Source organism: Pseudorasbora parva, chromosome 11, assembly GCF_024679245.1.
Source record: "Pseudorasbora parva isolate DD20220531a chromosome 11, ASM2467924v1, whole genome shotgun sequence".
In the NCBI taxonomy this organism is placed as follows: domain Eukaryota; kingdom Metazoa; phylum Chordata; class Actinopteri; order Cypriniformes; family Gobionidae; genus Pseudorasbora; species Pseudorasbora parva.
The window spans coordinates 31,887,940-31,901,415 of NC_090182.1; the positions used below are offsets into that span (position 1 = coordinate 31,887,940).

The following is a 13,476-nucleotide window of genomic DNA, read 5'->3' on the forward strand; positions in this document are numbered from 1 at the left end:
GTAATAAACCAAGTCAGAGTCTCATCTCCCATTCACATGTTGCGCTGGCACCATGGTGGAATTGCTGTTTACATGCCAGAATTTGCGATTGGAAAGATTGACTCCAGAGAGGAATACTTTTATTTTTACATACATTTTTACATAGCAGTGTGTGGTGCTGTGCGTCCCTGCGTGTATAATTAGCAGAGTGTACACGCGTTGTGAACCCCCCATATTACTAGTACGCCCTTTAAATAACACAACAATACTACACTTTAAACCAGGTTTTTGTTGGTCAATGTCACAGTTGTTTTTCAGTTGTCTCAAAATAGCAACACGCAAACAATGCGCCTGAACGCACCTTGTTTTCAGACCAGCATGCCCATAGGTGTTTACAGATGGGTGCTAATGCAATTGCTATTTAAACAACGGGAAAATATTAACTGTGTCTGGCTGAAACTAGCAAAAAACACTTGCGTTAAGTGGGGTGTATGATAGGGTCCATAGTGTTGTGGGACATCAAAAGTGCCAAAACCAACCAGATGCCTCCATATACTGCTTTGTTTTCAGGTTTCGGACACAGTTGTCATTTAATTTCTGCTCATTGGCACATGGGAAGGGAAGATTTTAGGCTAAAGAGCCAATCAGCCATGCATAATATAGGATTTTTTTCTTCCTGCTCCAGCATTCGGTCCGTCTGTTTACCCGTTCAGATTCAGCCGGATCCATTGCTGCTAATTATAGGGCCAACTCTGCTGACTTGGAAATATTTTTCACACCCCATTTACCCCACCTAAGGTGTCTGTGTCTTTAGAGTGCAGTGGCTATTTGGCACCATGTAGGTGGTCAGTTACAATTAGGCTCAGCTCTTCCAGCCGATCATTCTGTTTCAATTACCTGTTCCAGTTGTGCCAGCTTGAAGGGAGACGAAGAGAACACGTCAGTCCAATCGGTAGCACTTGGCTGACAAATGCAGACAGAGTGATAAAAATCACCATCTGTTCTTGCTGTGTTTTCATTTCGACAGAATTGGGTTTTGTCTTCAAGCTTCGATTTGTTGCATTAAGAATGAGTCCCGTGACAGAAATACGCTATTGATTTTGAACCAAGAAACATACAAACATCAGGGTAGATTGAACATGATTATTCTTTTCCAACAATTTTGATGATTTGCCTTTGGTCATCAAGGCCGATTCTGTTGCCACAGCAATAAAATACAATAAAACTGAACTTAAGAGCGAGAATCATCAGAATCAAAATAAAGAATGTATTTATGTTATTGTTTATTTACCTTCAAGAATGGACAGCCACAACTATCCTAAAAGTCAGATGGTATTTTCCCGAGCTGTGCGGCTTGATTAATGGTGTTTTTCTGGATACAGGAAGGGGAGGCTGTGGGCAGTGGAATTCTGCAGCTGCTGGTAACAGACAAAGATACGCCTCAGAACGGCCCTCCCTTCTCTTTCCATATTGTCTCGGGAAATGAGGACAAGAGTTTTCACATTGACCAAGGAGGACTGCTCTCCGTATCCTCCCAACTGAGGAGGAGAAGCAAGCCTCAGCATCTGCTAAAAATCCAGGTGAAAGATTTCATTCATTAACTTCAGTTACGAGTACAGCACATGTTTACAACACATGCTTGTAATAAGTTTAAAGGGATGGTTCAACCAAAAATGAAAGACTGTCATCATTTACTCATCCTTATGTTTTACCAGTGTGGTAAAATCAAGCAACTTTCTGTTTGTCAGCATGGTGAATTCAAGCGACTAAGTGAGCAAGGGCAACAATAAATGCACCTTAAAGAGATATAGTTCACCCAAAAATTAAAATTCTGTTATCAGTTACTCAACCTCATGTCGTTCCAAACCCGTAAGACCGTTCATCTTCGGAACACAAATGAAGATATTTTTAATGAAATCTGAAAGCTCTTGGACCTTTCCATAGGCAGCAACATCATTGAAACTTTCAAGGCCAAGAATTATAAGCAGAAATATTTTTTATTTTATTTTATTTTATTTTATATATTATATTATATTATATTATATTATATTATATTATATTATATTATATTATATTATATTATATTATATTATTCATATCAGTACAGTATCAGTTACAGATATTACATGTAGTTAATAACTATAAATAATGCATAATTACATGCAACTAACCCTGAATCAAACCCAAATATTACCCTAAACCTATAGTAAGTGCATCTATTTACATAATATAAATTAGTATTTAAATGTATACACTGTAACAGTGACACCTTCAAATAAAGTAATACACTGTATACACTGAGTACTAATAATTAACTACGTGTACTTACTGTCATAACCACCAGCTGGAGCGCCTATGATCTCCATTACTCCTTCTACCTGTTTTATATTATGACTGCTCCATCACCATGACCATAACCCATTGCCTTGATTAATCATGTTCTGATTACTTCCACCTGCTTGTTATTATCTCATTTACTCTTGCCTGTTTAATCTCTGTGTATTCACTCTTACTTTGTGAAGTCCTGTATGTTGTAACACTGCATTTCTAAGCATAATCCTGTTTTCCTTTGTCTTGGTTTTTTGATATTTAGCCCAAGTGTCAGAGCAATTGGTAAAACGGGTGTGGTTTATGGTTATATGCATGTAATTAATAGTAACTACATGTACCTTGTGTTACAAGGGCACTGTAAAATGAGGTGTTGGAAGTTGAAAAACATTTTTTAATCAAATGCTAAATGGTGCTCAATGCTGTTCCCCATTCACAGTTATTATACAGAAGGGAGTAGCATGAACATTTTTCAAAACCTCTCTTTCCTGTCTTTTCTTACAGAAGAAAAAACAAAAAATAACAAAGGAGTGAATAAATTATGACAGAATCTTTTATTTTTTTGGTGAGCCATCCCTTTAGTGGGAATATGACTTGTATGGTGCAGTACAAGCTTACCTATGGTTGTAAACTGAATTGAAATCTGTGGGCCAGTTATTTTACCACACCATCTTAAATTATTTAAAGCGACTCAAAGGTCAGTGTATTGCTTGCACGTTGCAATGTTTTTTCACACTTCACAATATCATCTCTACAGGTCACTGACAGCGGCCACCCTCCACTGTCCTCTATATGCGTGGTGAAGATCAACATCACAGAGCAGAGTCGATATCCACCCACTGTGACTCCTCTAGAGGTTTTCATCACCACCACTGGGGGGACGTTCTCGAAACGTGTCATCGGCAAGCTGCACGCTACGGACCAAGATCCCCAAGACATCCTATCATACAAACTGGTCTCTAATGACCCTGACCCAGGCCTGTTCTCTGTGGACACTGTGGATGGAAAGATCGTGGTGGAAAAGGACCTGGAGCCAGGCTTGTACCAATTGAACGTGAGCGTGTCCGATGGTAAATTTAGCATTTGGGCTGGAGTGAAGGTCCACATTTGGACTGCTGCTCAACATGATCTGGATCAGGGCTTTACGTTGCAGTTGGCTGGACTTTCAGCAGAAGAGTTTGTGTCCGATCACTGGAGAGGCCTCCAGCGCAGTCTGGGCTTGGAGCTAAACATACCCCGACAAGAGCTGCACATCGCCAGTTTGCAACAGCAGCCAAACTCTGTCAACATGGAGGTGCTGCTGGTCCGTCGAGCTCAGGATGGCTCCGTTCAGCCCATGCCTGCTCAGCGCCTGAATGGGGTCCCTTCAACTGTGGAAGATGCACTGGGTTTGAATGTCTTGAGACTGATGCATGATGGTTGTTTGGGCATTGGTTGCCCACCTCGGGGTTGCAGGAACGCAGTAGTGATGAGGCAGGGGAGACTGAGTAACTACGCCACAGCGCGGGCAAACTTCATCACCCCCCAGCACAGCTGGGAGAGCATGTGCTCCTGCAATGGTAGGCAGACTATCATTGTCTTATTCTGATGTCCACTGAGGATAAACCCAGAAGCCTTGAATATTATCTAATTTCTCACTTAGTTGCAGTAGCGTACCGTGGGGTTTCAGTCAGGGCCTTCACTAACGATCAACACACCCCACGCCGTCGCCATAACAACCCCCCCCCCACACACACACACTCTACAAATACAATACACTGTACACAATACTGTTACGAACCACGCTTTCAACGTGTTCGTTGGGAGGGGCCAAGCGGACAAAAAGGCAATTTGACTATTTACTGATGATACCACTGCACTCACGTGTCACCGTTTAGGCAAATGGTGAAATGAATCAAAATCATCTTACTGGCACAAATACTCTTAAACAAACAAAAACACGGACCAACAAGAACATCAAAAGAAACAGAAAAAACACTGCTTATTAGCTAACATTACTGGCTTGACATCAGGATCAATCATTCAAATGCAGCCTGTCATCCACAGCGGCCATAGCTCGTTTCACATAGAACGCTCACAATCCGCGAAAAGTTCAAATGGCTGATGACATCAGCGCCGGCTGATGGTAGTGCGCCGACACATCGCTGGGCCTCTGGGCCAAACTTTGATTGGTTGATGACCCACGTCAGTCAAAGCTATGGCCCAATGGAAACTAGCAGCTTCAATGGAAGGCAAGCTATTTTTTCTAGTGCTGGTCCTCGGAGCTGTGATGCGTTTAGATAATGACATATGGAAAATACAGCTCAGCCTCACAAAAAATAAATACATTATTTCTGGAAATATAATCGTCACACACACACACACACACACACACATACACGTCTATATTACCAAGAGGGGACTATCACTCTACACTATCCAAGAGGGGACCTGTGTTTCTAGTCATTTTGAAGAAACAAAAATCACATACAAAATTTTCTTTTAAGGTCCTTATTCATAATATAACTTCAAATAAGCATTTTTTTATTTTTTAAAAATATGCCAAGAGGGGACCTGAACGATGTCTACCTATCCAACAGGGACCTCCATAGACTCTAATGGAGCTGTGTGTGTTTGTGTGTGACCGATGTCTACCTATCCAACAGGGGACCTCCATTAGTCTGCAGTGGAGCTGTGTGTGTGTGAATGTGAAGTGAGCTGGCAGTCAAGTCTGTCTTCATTTTATATGTATATATATATATATATATATATATATATATATATATATATATATATATATATATATATATATATATATATATATATATATATATATATATATATATATATATATATATATATGCATTTGGCATATATATATGCCATCTCCACCATTACATGTCTTTACAAATAAATAACATAAATGCAGTTAAGCTTCGTACAGACTATATAATGTGTCAAGTAATAATATGTCTTTTTATAATAACTGTGTTCTTTTGAATGTACTGAGAAGTATTTATTTGTAACCTGAAATATACTTTAATACTTTAATTTATTTTTAAATATATTTATTACACAGTCGCAATAAAGTTACAAGATGTAACATCAAGTAACACACTACACTTAGTTAGTCCACAAGTCTTCTTGTGCTTTAGTATGTTAGTCAACACATTAAAAAAAGTTAACTTGTTTACACAGGCATCTGGTATCACAATAGGCACACACACACACACACACAAACACAATATACCTTAGACATAACACCTAATACATTAGAGAAAAGTCATTTCTTTAAGAAATTCATTCTCTGTTGTGTCTTCATAATTACAGTATATGATCAGTCCACATCTCTCATTTAAGATTATTGTCAGGTACACCAATGTATTTACATTATTGAATATTACAGGTCATTATTGAATAGTGATTACGTTACACACACACTGACTCAGGTCCCCTGTTAGATAGTAAATCACGACGCCTGTGTGTTTGCTGTGACATTTCTTATCATCACAAACACACTGCAAAGATTTAGAGTTTTTACAGCAATACCTGAGTTTAAAGGGTTAAATCAAGCAGAAATAGCTCTCTAATGTATTCATTGCAGGTCATTATTGAATAGTGATTGTTACACACACACACTGACTCAGGTCCCCTGTTAGATAGTAAATCACGACGCCTGTGTGTTTGCTGTGACATTTCTTATCATCACAAACACACTGCAAAGATTTAGAGTTTTTACAGCAATACCTGAGTTTAAAGGGTTAAATCAAGCAGAGATAGCTCTCTAATGTATTAATTGCCGGTCATTATTGAATAGTGATTACGTTACACACACACTGACTCAGGTCCCCTGTTAGATAGTATATCACGACGCCTGTGTGTTTGCTGTGACATTTCTTATCATCACAAACACACTGTAAAGATTTAGAGTTTTTACAGCAATAACTGAGTTTAAAGGGTTAAATCAAGCAGAAATAGCTCTGTAATGTATTAAATGCAGGTCATTATTGAATAGTGATTACGTTACACACACACTGACTCAGGTCCCCTGTTAGATAGTAAATCACGACGCCTGTGTGTTTGCTGTGACATTTCTTATCATCATAAACACACTGCAAAGATTTAGAGTTTTTACAGCAATACCTGAGTTTAAAGAGTTAAATCAAGCAGAAATAGCTCTCTAATGTATTAATTGCCGGTCATTATTGAATAGTGATTGTTACACACACACTCACTCAGGTCCCCTGTTAGATAGTAAATCACGACGCCTGTGTGTTTGCTGTGACATTTCTTATCATCACAAACACACTGTAAAGATTTAGAGTTTTTACAGCAATACCTGAGTTTAAAGGGTTAAATCAAGCAGAAATAGCTCTCTAATGTATTAATTGCCGGTCATTATTGAATAGTGATTATGTTACACACACACTCACTCAGGTCCCCTGTTAGATAGTAAATCACGACGCCTGTGTGTTTGCTGTGACATTTCTTATAATCACAAACACACTGCAAAGATTTAGAGTTTTTACAGCAATACCTGAGTTTAAAGGGTTAAATCAAGCAGAAATAGCTCTCTAATGTATTCATTGCAGGTCATTATTGAATAGTGACTACGGTACACACACACTGACTCAGGTCCCCTGTTAGATAGTAAATCACGACGCCTGTGTGTTTGCTGTGACATTTCTTATCATCACAAACACACTGCAAAGATTTAGAGTTTTTACAGCAATACCTGAGTTTAAAGGGTTAAATCAAGCAGAAATAGCTCTCTAATGTATTAATTGCAGGTCATTATTAAATAGTGATTATGTTACACACACACACTGACTCAGGTCCCCTGTTAGATAGTAAATCACGACGCCTGTGTGTTTGCTGTGACATTTCTTATCATCATAAACACACTACAAAGATTTAGAGTTTTTACAGCAATACCTGAGTTTAAAGGGTTAAATCAAGCAGAAATAGCTCTCTAATGTATTCATTGCAGGTCATTATTGAATAGTGATTGTTACACACACACACTGACTCAGGTCCCCTGTTAGATAGTAAATCACGACGCCTGTGTGTTTGCTGTGACATTTCTTATCATCACAAACACACTGCAAAGATTTAGAGTTTTTACAGCAATACCTGAGTTTAAAGGGTTAAATCAAGCAGAAATAGCTCTCTAATGTATTCATTGCAGGTCATTACTGAATAGTGATTGTTACACACACACACTGACTCAGGTCCCCTGTTAGATAGTAAATCACGACGCCTGTGTGTTTGCTGTGACATTTCTTATCATCACAAACACACTGCAAAGATTTAGAGTTTTTACAGCAATACCTGAGTTTAAAGGGTTAAATCAAGCAGAAAAAGCTCTCTAATGTATTAATTGCAGGTCATTATTGAATAGTGATTACGTTACACACACACACTGACTCAGGTCCCCTGTTAGATAGTAAATCACGACGCCTGTGTGTTTGCTGTGACATTTCTTATCATCATAAACACACTACAAAGATTTAGAGTTTTTACAGCAATACCTGAGTTTAAAGGGTTAAATCAAGCAGAAATAGCTCTCTAATGTATTCATTGCAGGTCATTATTGAATAGTGATTGTTACACACACACTGACTCAGGTCCCCTGTTAGATAGTAAATCAGGACGCCTGTGTGTTTGCTGTGACATTTCTTATCATCATAAACACACTACAAAGATTTAGAGTTTTTACAGCAATACCTGAGTTTAAAGGGTTAAATCAAGCAGAAATAGCTCTCTAATGTATTCATTGCAGGTCATTATTGAATAGTGATTATGTTACACACACACACTGACTCAGGTCCCCTGTTAGATAGTAAATCACGACGCCTGTGTGTTTGCTGTGACATTTCTTATCATCACAAACACACTGCAAAGATTTAGAGTTTTTACAGCAATACCTGAGTTTAAAGGGTTAAATCAAGCAGAAAAAGCTCTCTAATGTATTAATTGCAGGTCATTATTGAATAGTGATTACGTTACACACACACACTGACTCAGGTCCCCTGTTAGATAGTAAATCACGACGCCTGTGTGTTTGCTGTGACATTTCTTATCATCATAAACACACTACAAAGATTTAGAGTTTTTACAGCAATACCTGAGCTTAAAGGGTTAAATCAAGCAGAAATAGCTCTCTAATGTATTAGTTGTCGGTCATTATTGAATAGTGAATATGTTACACACACACTGACTCAGGTCCCCTGTTAGATAGTAAATCACGACGCCTGTGTGTTTGCTGTGACATTTCTTATCATCATAAACACACTACAAAGATTTAGAGTTTTTACAGCAATACCTGAGTTTAAAGGGTTAAATCAAGCAGAAATAGCTCTCTAATGTATTAATTGCAGGTCATTATTGAATAGTGATTATGTTACACACACACTGACTCAGGTCCCCTGTTAGATAGTAAATCACGACGCCTGTGTGTTTGCTGTGACATTTCTTATCATCATAAACACACTACAAAGATTTAGAGTTTTTACAGCAATACCTGAGTTTAAAGGGTTAAATCAAGCAGAAATAGCTCTCTAATGTATTAAATGCAGGTCATTATTGAATAGTGATTATGTTACACACACACACACACTGACTCAGGTCCCCTGTTAGATAGTAAATCACGATGCCTGTGTGTTTCTCTCCTCAACCCCCACAACCCCCCACTCACAATTTACATTTCAATAAGGGAAGCCTTGAAAAACCAGTTTGTGAACCACAGGCCAATAGAGCTCAAACTACCAATGTGGCAGAACCCTTCTCATATAAACTAGAGAAGATGCTGGGATTTGCCCTGCCAAATTAAACTAAATTACATTTTTTACAATCGCTAGGCCACATTTCTCAATACTTTGGTCATTTTCAAAATCCTTCACACAGTTCTCCAAACCAACTTTCTGCTTCACAGCAGTTATTTCACATTCAAAATCCACAAAAACCAACAAAACACTTAATTCATGTCTCAAATCAAGTGCCAATGATCCACAGTTTAGCTTGCACAGACTGAAGTTGTGATCACTGTGTGAAGAGTTTTGAAAAAGTGTGTTTATTATTGAGAAATGTTTTGTAAAAGAACATTTTATATCACAGCTTAACTGTGGATCAACATTGCTTTAGCACAAAATGCATTCAATGGCAACATCTTTCAATTTACCTGAAATCTTTTCTCACTTTGACACAAACACAATCAAATCTTTTTTTCTACAGGCCAATTCGCACATCCTTACATGCTGTTTTCAAAAGTGTTAAACTTATGGACAAAACAATAGCATAATACAAAACTGAATGAGACAGCAATTTACAACATGTATACAGTAATACTGTAATGCAATTTATCCTGCTAAAAAAATCAAACACTATCAAAGCAACTTTGATGAAACTGAACACCAACACAAGTGTTGGCCCATTACCATCCATTCAAAAGAGGAAACTTAGGAATAATGTTGTACTGTACTGTAAGTATGCAGTGAATTATAAGCAGTAGAGAGTGTCATTCTAGTTTTGTAAAGACAATTTAATTGTCTAATGTTCCTGATGTTAGTGTTGATGTAAACCTGCGCTGCTAGTGCTCTGGAAGAATGAGTTGATTTGTAAAAGTAAAACTAACTGCTGTGAAGCTGAAAGTTGGTTAGCAAATTTATAAACTCCTCACTCAGTTCTCCTAAATATTGGGAAATATGTCCTAGCGATTGTAATTTCATTTCATCATGTAATTTCAATTTATTTTTGGCAGGGTATTTGGTCTAGGACACAGGTAACAGTAGTGAGGTTCTGTGTCTCACCCAAATGAGAGTCTTCATGCATTGAAATGTAAATTACTGGTGGGGGGTTGAGCAGCAAACTCCACACACACACTATTCTCTATTCCAATTTCAAGAGCACATCTAAAACCACTAGCCCAAACACATTACAAGTGAAAGCACAAATAAATACAAAAGATATGATACACATGAAATAAACAGTGCTTTTCAGGACGGTCTGTCAGTAGTTGTAATATAACACTGTATTGTCCTCACTGTAAAAAAATAAAATAATAAAAAAATATATATACATATATATATATATATATTTTTTTATAAATTAATAATTTTAAAGTTACTTTTTTTCAAAGTGTATGTTCACTTAACTGAACCTACTATGACATAAGCAACTATGTTTACTGGGATACTTCCTATTTTTTTTTTTTAAATAATTTTGTATTAATTTTAGCATTTTAGTTTAGCATTCGTGGACTGTCAGAGATACAGCTTTTGGGGCGTGTGCTTTAGGTGTTCACGCATATAGCACATGAGTAATGAAGAGCCTTCTGAAGCAAAGTGGCACGTTTGTGTAAGAACAATGTCCATATTTTAAACTTTATAGACTAAACAAACTATTTTTATTGAAAGAAATTGTGTTTTAGTGTTATTATGAAAAGAGTAACCCCTGACGCTAAGTTTTGTTAAGCTCTATCTTTATCTTCTGCGTTTGTCAGTGCACATACGTCAAGGATTCATGGGTGAAGAAGGGTTACTCTTTAAAGTACAACTCCGGTGAGAAATGACCCTCGGGGTAATTAACAGATGGTGGTTACCGAGTAGATCGTTCTCTGGGATGCGTTTTCATGGAAATCAAGTGTAAAGAGTTTTATCTCTAAAAACAGATTTGAGTGACGAACGCTGTGCTAAGTGATGAACTGTGACTTGGAATCTCATATGGGCCGTTGTTTCCGGAAGAAAGCACTGAACGCAGTAGAGAAAAAAAAAGAAAAAAAAAAGTCCATGTAATTAGATTTCACAAACTTAATTCCTATCGGTCAGCTCACTTAGCACAGCGTTCGTGGCTCGACTAGTCGAGACTGTTTTCCAAGATGGCTGCAGTCTGTAAACACGTAATGTACTGTCTTTATAAAGTATCTTCTTATTAAACCGTATGTACTCTAACAAGTTCTCAATGCTGCGGTTTGCATGTAGGGATCCTCATTATGCTGCCTTGTTAGTGTGAGGTTATTTTGAGCCTTGTTAGTGGTATTAACTAGCGATTTAATTTCACTTATTCCATGCCCCATTGACAAACATTATAAGCTAATCTGTGTTTAGAGATAAAACTCTTTAAATTCGAATTTTCATGAAACCGCATCCCAGAGAACGATCTACTCGATAACCATCTGTTAATTACCCCTAGGGTCATTTCTCACCGGAGTTGTCCTTTAAGCGCAATGTGATTCGTGTGGCACTGAAAACCGAAAGCTAGTATTTTAGTCTATGGATCAGTTACTGTGTGGATCAGTTATATGATGGTTAGATGCACTTTTATGGACCGACAAGGCACTGGCATTATAAAGCTGGGAAGAGCCAGGACTTTTTTAATATAAATTTAAATAACTCAGATTTTATTCATTTGAAAAAAGAATGTCATATACACTTGGGATGACTTGAGGGTGAGTAAATCATGGGCTAATTTTCATTTGGAGGTGAACTAACTGCTGTAAACTGGGCCCACAAACACAGTAGATCCACACAACCCCCCACACAATTTACATTTTAATAATAATAAATAAGGGAAGACTTGAAAACCTAGGGCCCTATAATTTCCGCGAGCACGGAATCGCGGAATTGGCATATTAACGCGGAATCTGCATATAAACGCGGGATCTAGTGTTAACGCAGATTTCCCCGGAATTTTACATATTTGTAATGAAATTCTGTGTCGTGTGGGTTAAGAACGTATGTCTGAGGAAAGTGCAGACGGGGGGAAGCAAATCTTCGCGACACAACCCCTCCCGTCATTTCAGCTCGCCCTTCAAAACAATGAAAGTATGGCGAAGTTGGTCTCCACGGCTCTGCTTTCGGCAGCGAAAAAGTTAAGAAACTCGACGCTAACGGCGGTTTCACACTGCACGCGCAGGCGGCGCAGAAGCTTTCCGTATGGAGAGCGTGAGCCGCGCTCGTGTATTGCACATACAGACCAATATTGTCCATTCTGTCAGATTTTCCGGTGTTCTGCTCGACCCCTGTCATCTCGTGCTTTGATTTATAATGGGCACATTAGGCAGCAATGCATATCTGCTGCAAATGCGACCGTTTTCCCCTCTGTTAGTCTGTTCCAAACATGCATTTAACATGCTGTAGCCTATGGGTAGATTACATGATAAGTAACCTTAAAGTTAAAATTAAGCCTCTAGTTTTAATCATTTAAAGGGGCCTTTGAAGTTGGGGAAAAAAACTTCTGGCAGTGTTGTGTTTTCGTGCATTTTTATTTTTCACAGCTCTGGATATCATAATGGTGATTGTTAAACACACAGAACAATTCACTACATGATTTCATGGTGCAATGTTTTTTTTTATGTTAATTTTCAAATTTAAATGTTTTACTTAATAGTACTTAAGAGTACTGTAAAAGATGATTCTTATGATTCTTTTTTTTTAGTTCTTTTTAAAAAAAAATTACTTGAAAGAAAAAGCTAATGGAGCACTTTCATTTTAACTTATATAAACTATTATAATTTATTTTACCGGAAAGTTTAAAGCTAATAACCATTAATATTTGAAGTATTTGAAGTGCAGTGTTATGTCAAATATCATATTTGTCCTAAAAAGTAAATGTGATGTTTGTTACCTCGATAAATTTAAGGTCATTTCTATTTTTTGTTTTATGTTGTATTATATTAACATTAAAAGCAAACTCTTTTTTCACCAAAATTACAGTAAAGGGTAAAAAAACTGAATTACCAAACATTTTAACGGAAAAAAAGGAATCTGCAAAAATTAAAACGGAAAAAACGGAATTTGGGAAAAAATAAAATGGATTTTATAGGGCCCTAAAAACCCAGTTTGTGAACCAAAGGCCAACCTAGAGGAAAGGAAAATCAAACCTGAGATCTCCTTCTCAACTCACATCTTTCTCCTAGACAGAAATGAGATCAAGTGAACATCAAATTGAGACATAAGGCTAAGTCTCCCGCTTCTCACATGTTTATCCTGAGACAAAAAATGACATTCTCTCATGTTTATCTCCACTAAAGTTTCATAAGAGATCTCAACAACATCACATACTATGCTCTGATTTGTCTCCTTGGCTAGAGAGACTGGATTGCTCATATGTGTCTCCTCTAAAGTTTCAGAAGGGATCTCAACAGTATCGCATGCTGTGCTCAGACTTTTTTCTTCAGCTAGATACTCTGGA

At 37.6% G+C, this 13,476-nt stretch overlaps 1 protein-coding gene across 1 annotated transcript in view; it reads left to right on the forward strand.

Annotated features, from left to right (window-relative positions):
- Window positions 1-13,476, forward strand: part of fat2 (FAT atypical cadherin 2) — a 69,336-nt gene that overhangs the window by 35,590 nt on the left and 20,270 nt on the right. Inside the window, exons 18-19 of the mRNA XM_067457807.1 lie at window positions 1,362-1,559; window positions 3,065-3,866. Coding sequence (XP_067313908.1) covers window positions 1,362-1,559; window positions 3,065-3,866 — 1,000 coding nt within the window. The remainder of the gene's footprint in view (window positions 1-1,361; window positions 1,560-3,064; window positions 3,867-13,476) is intronic.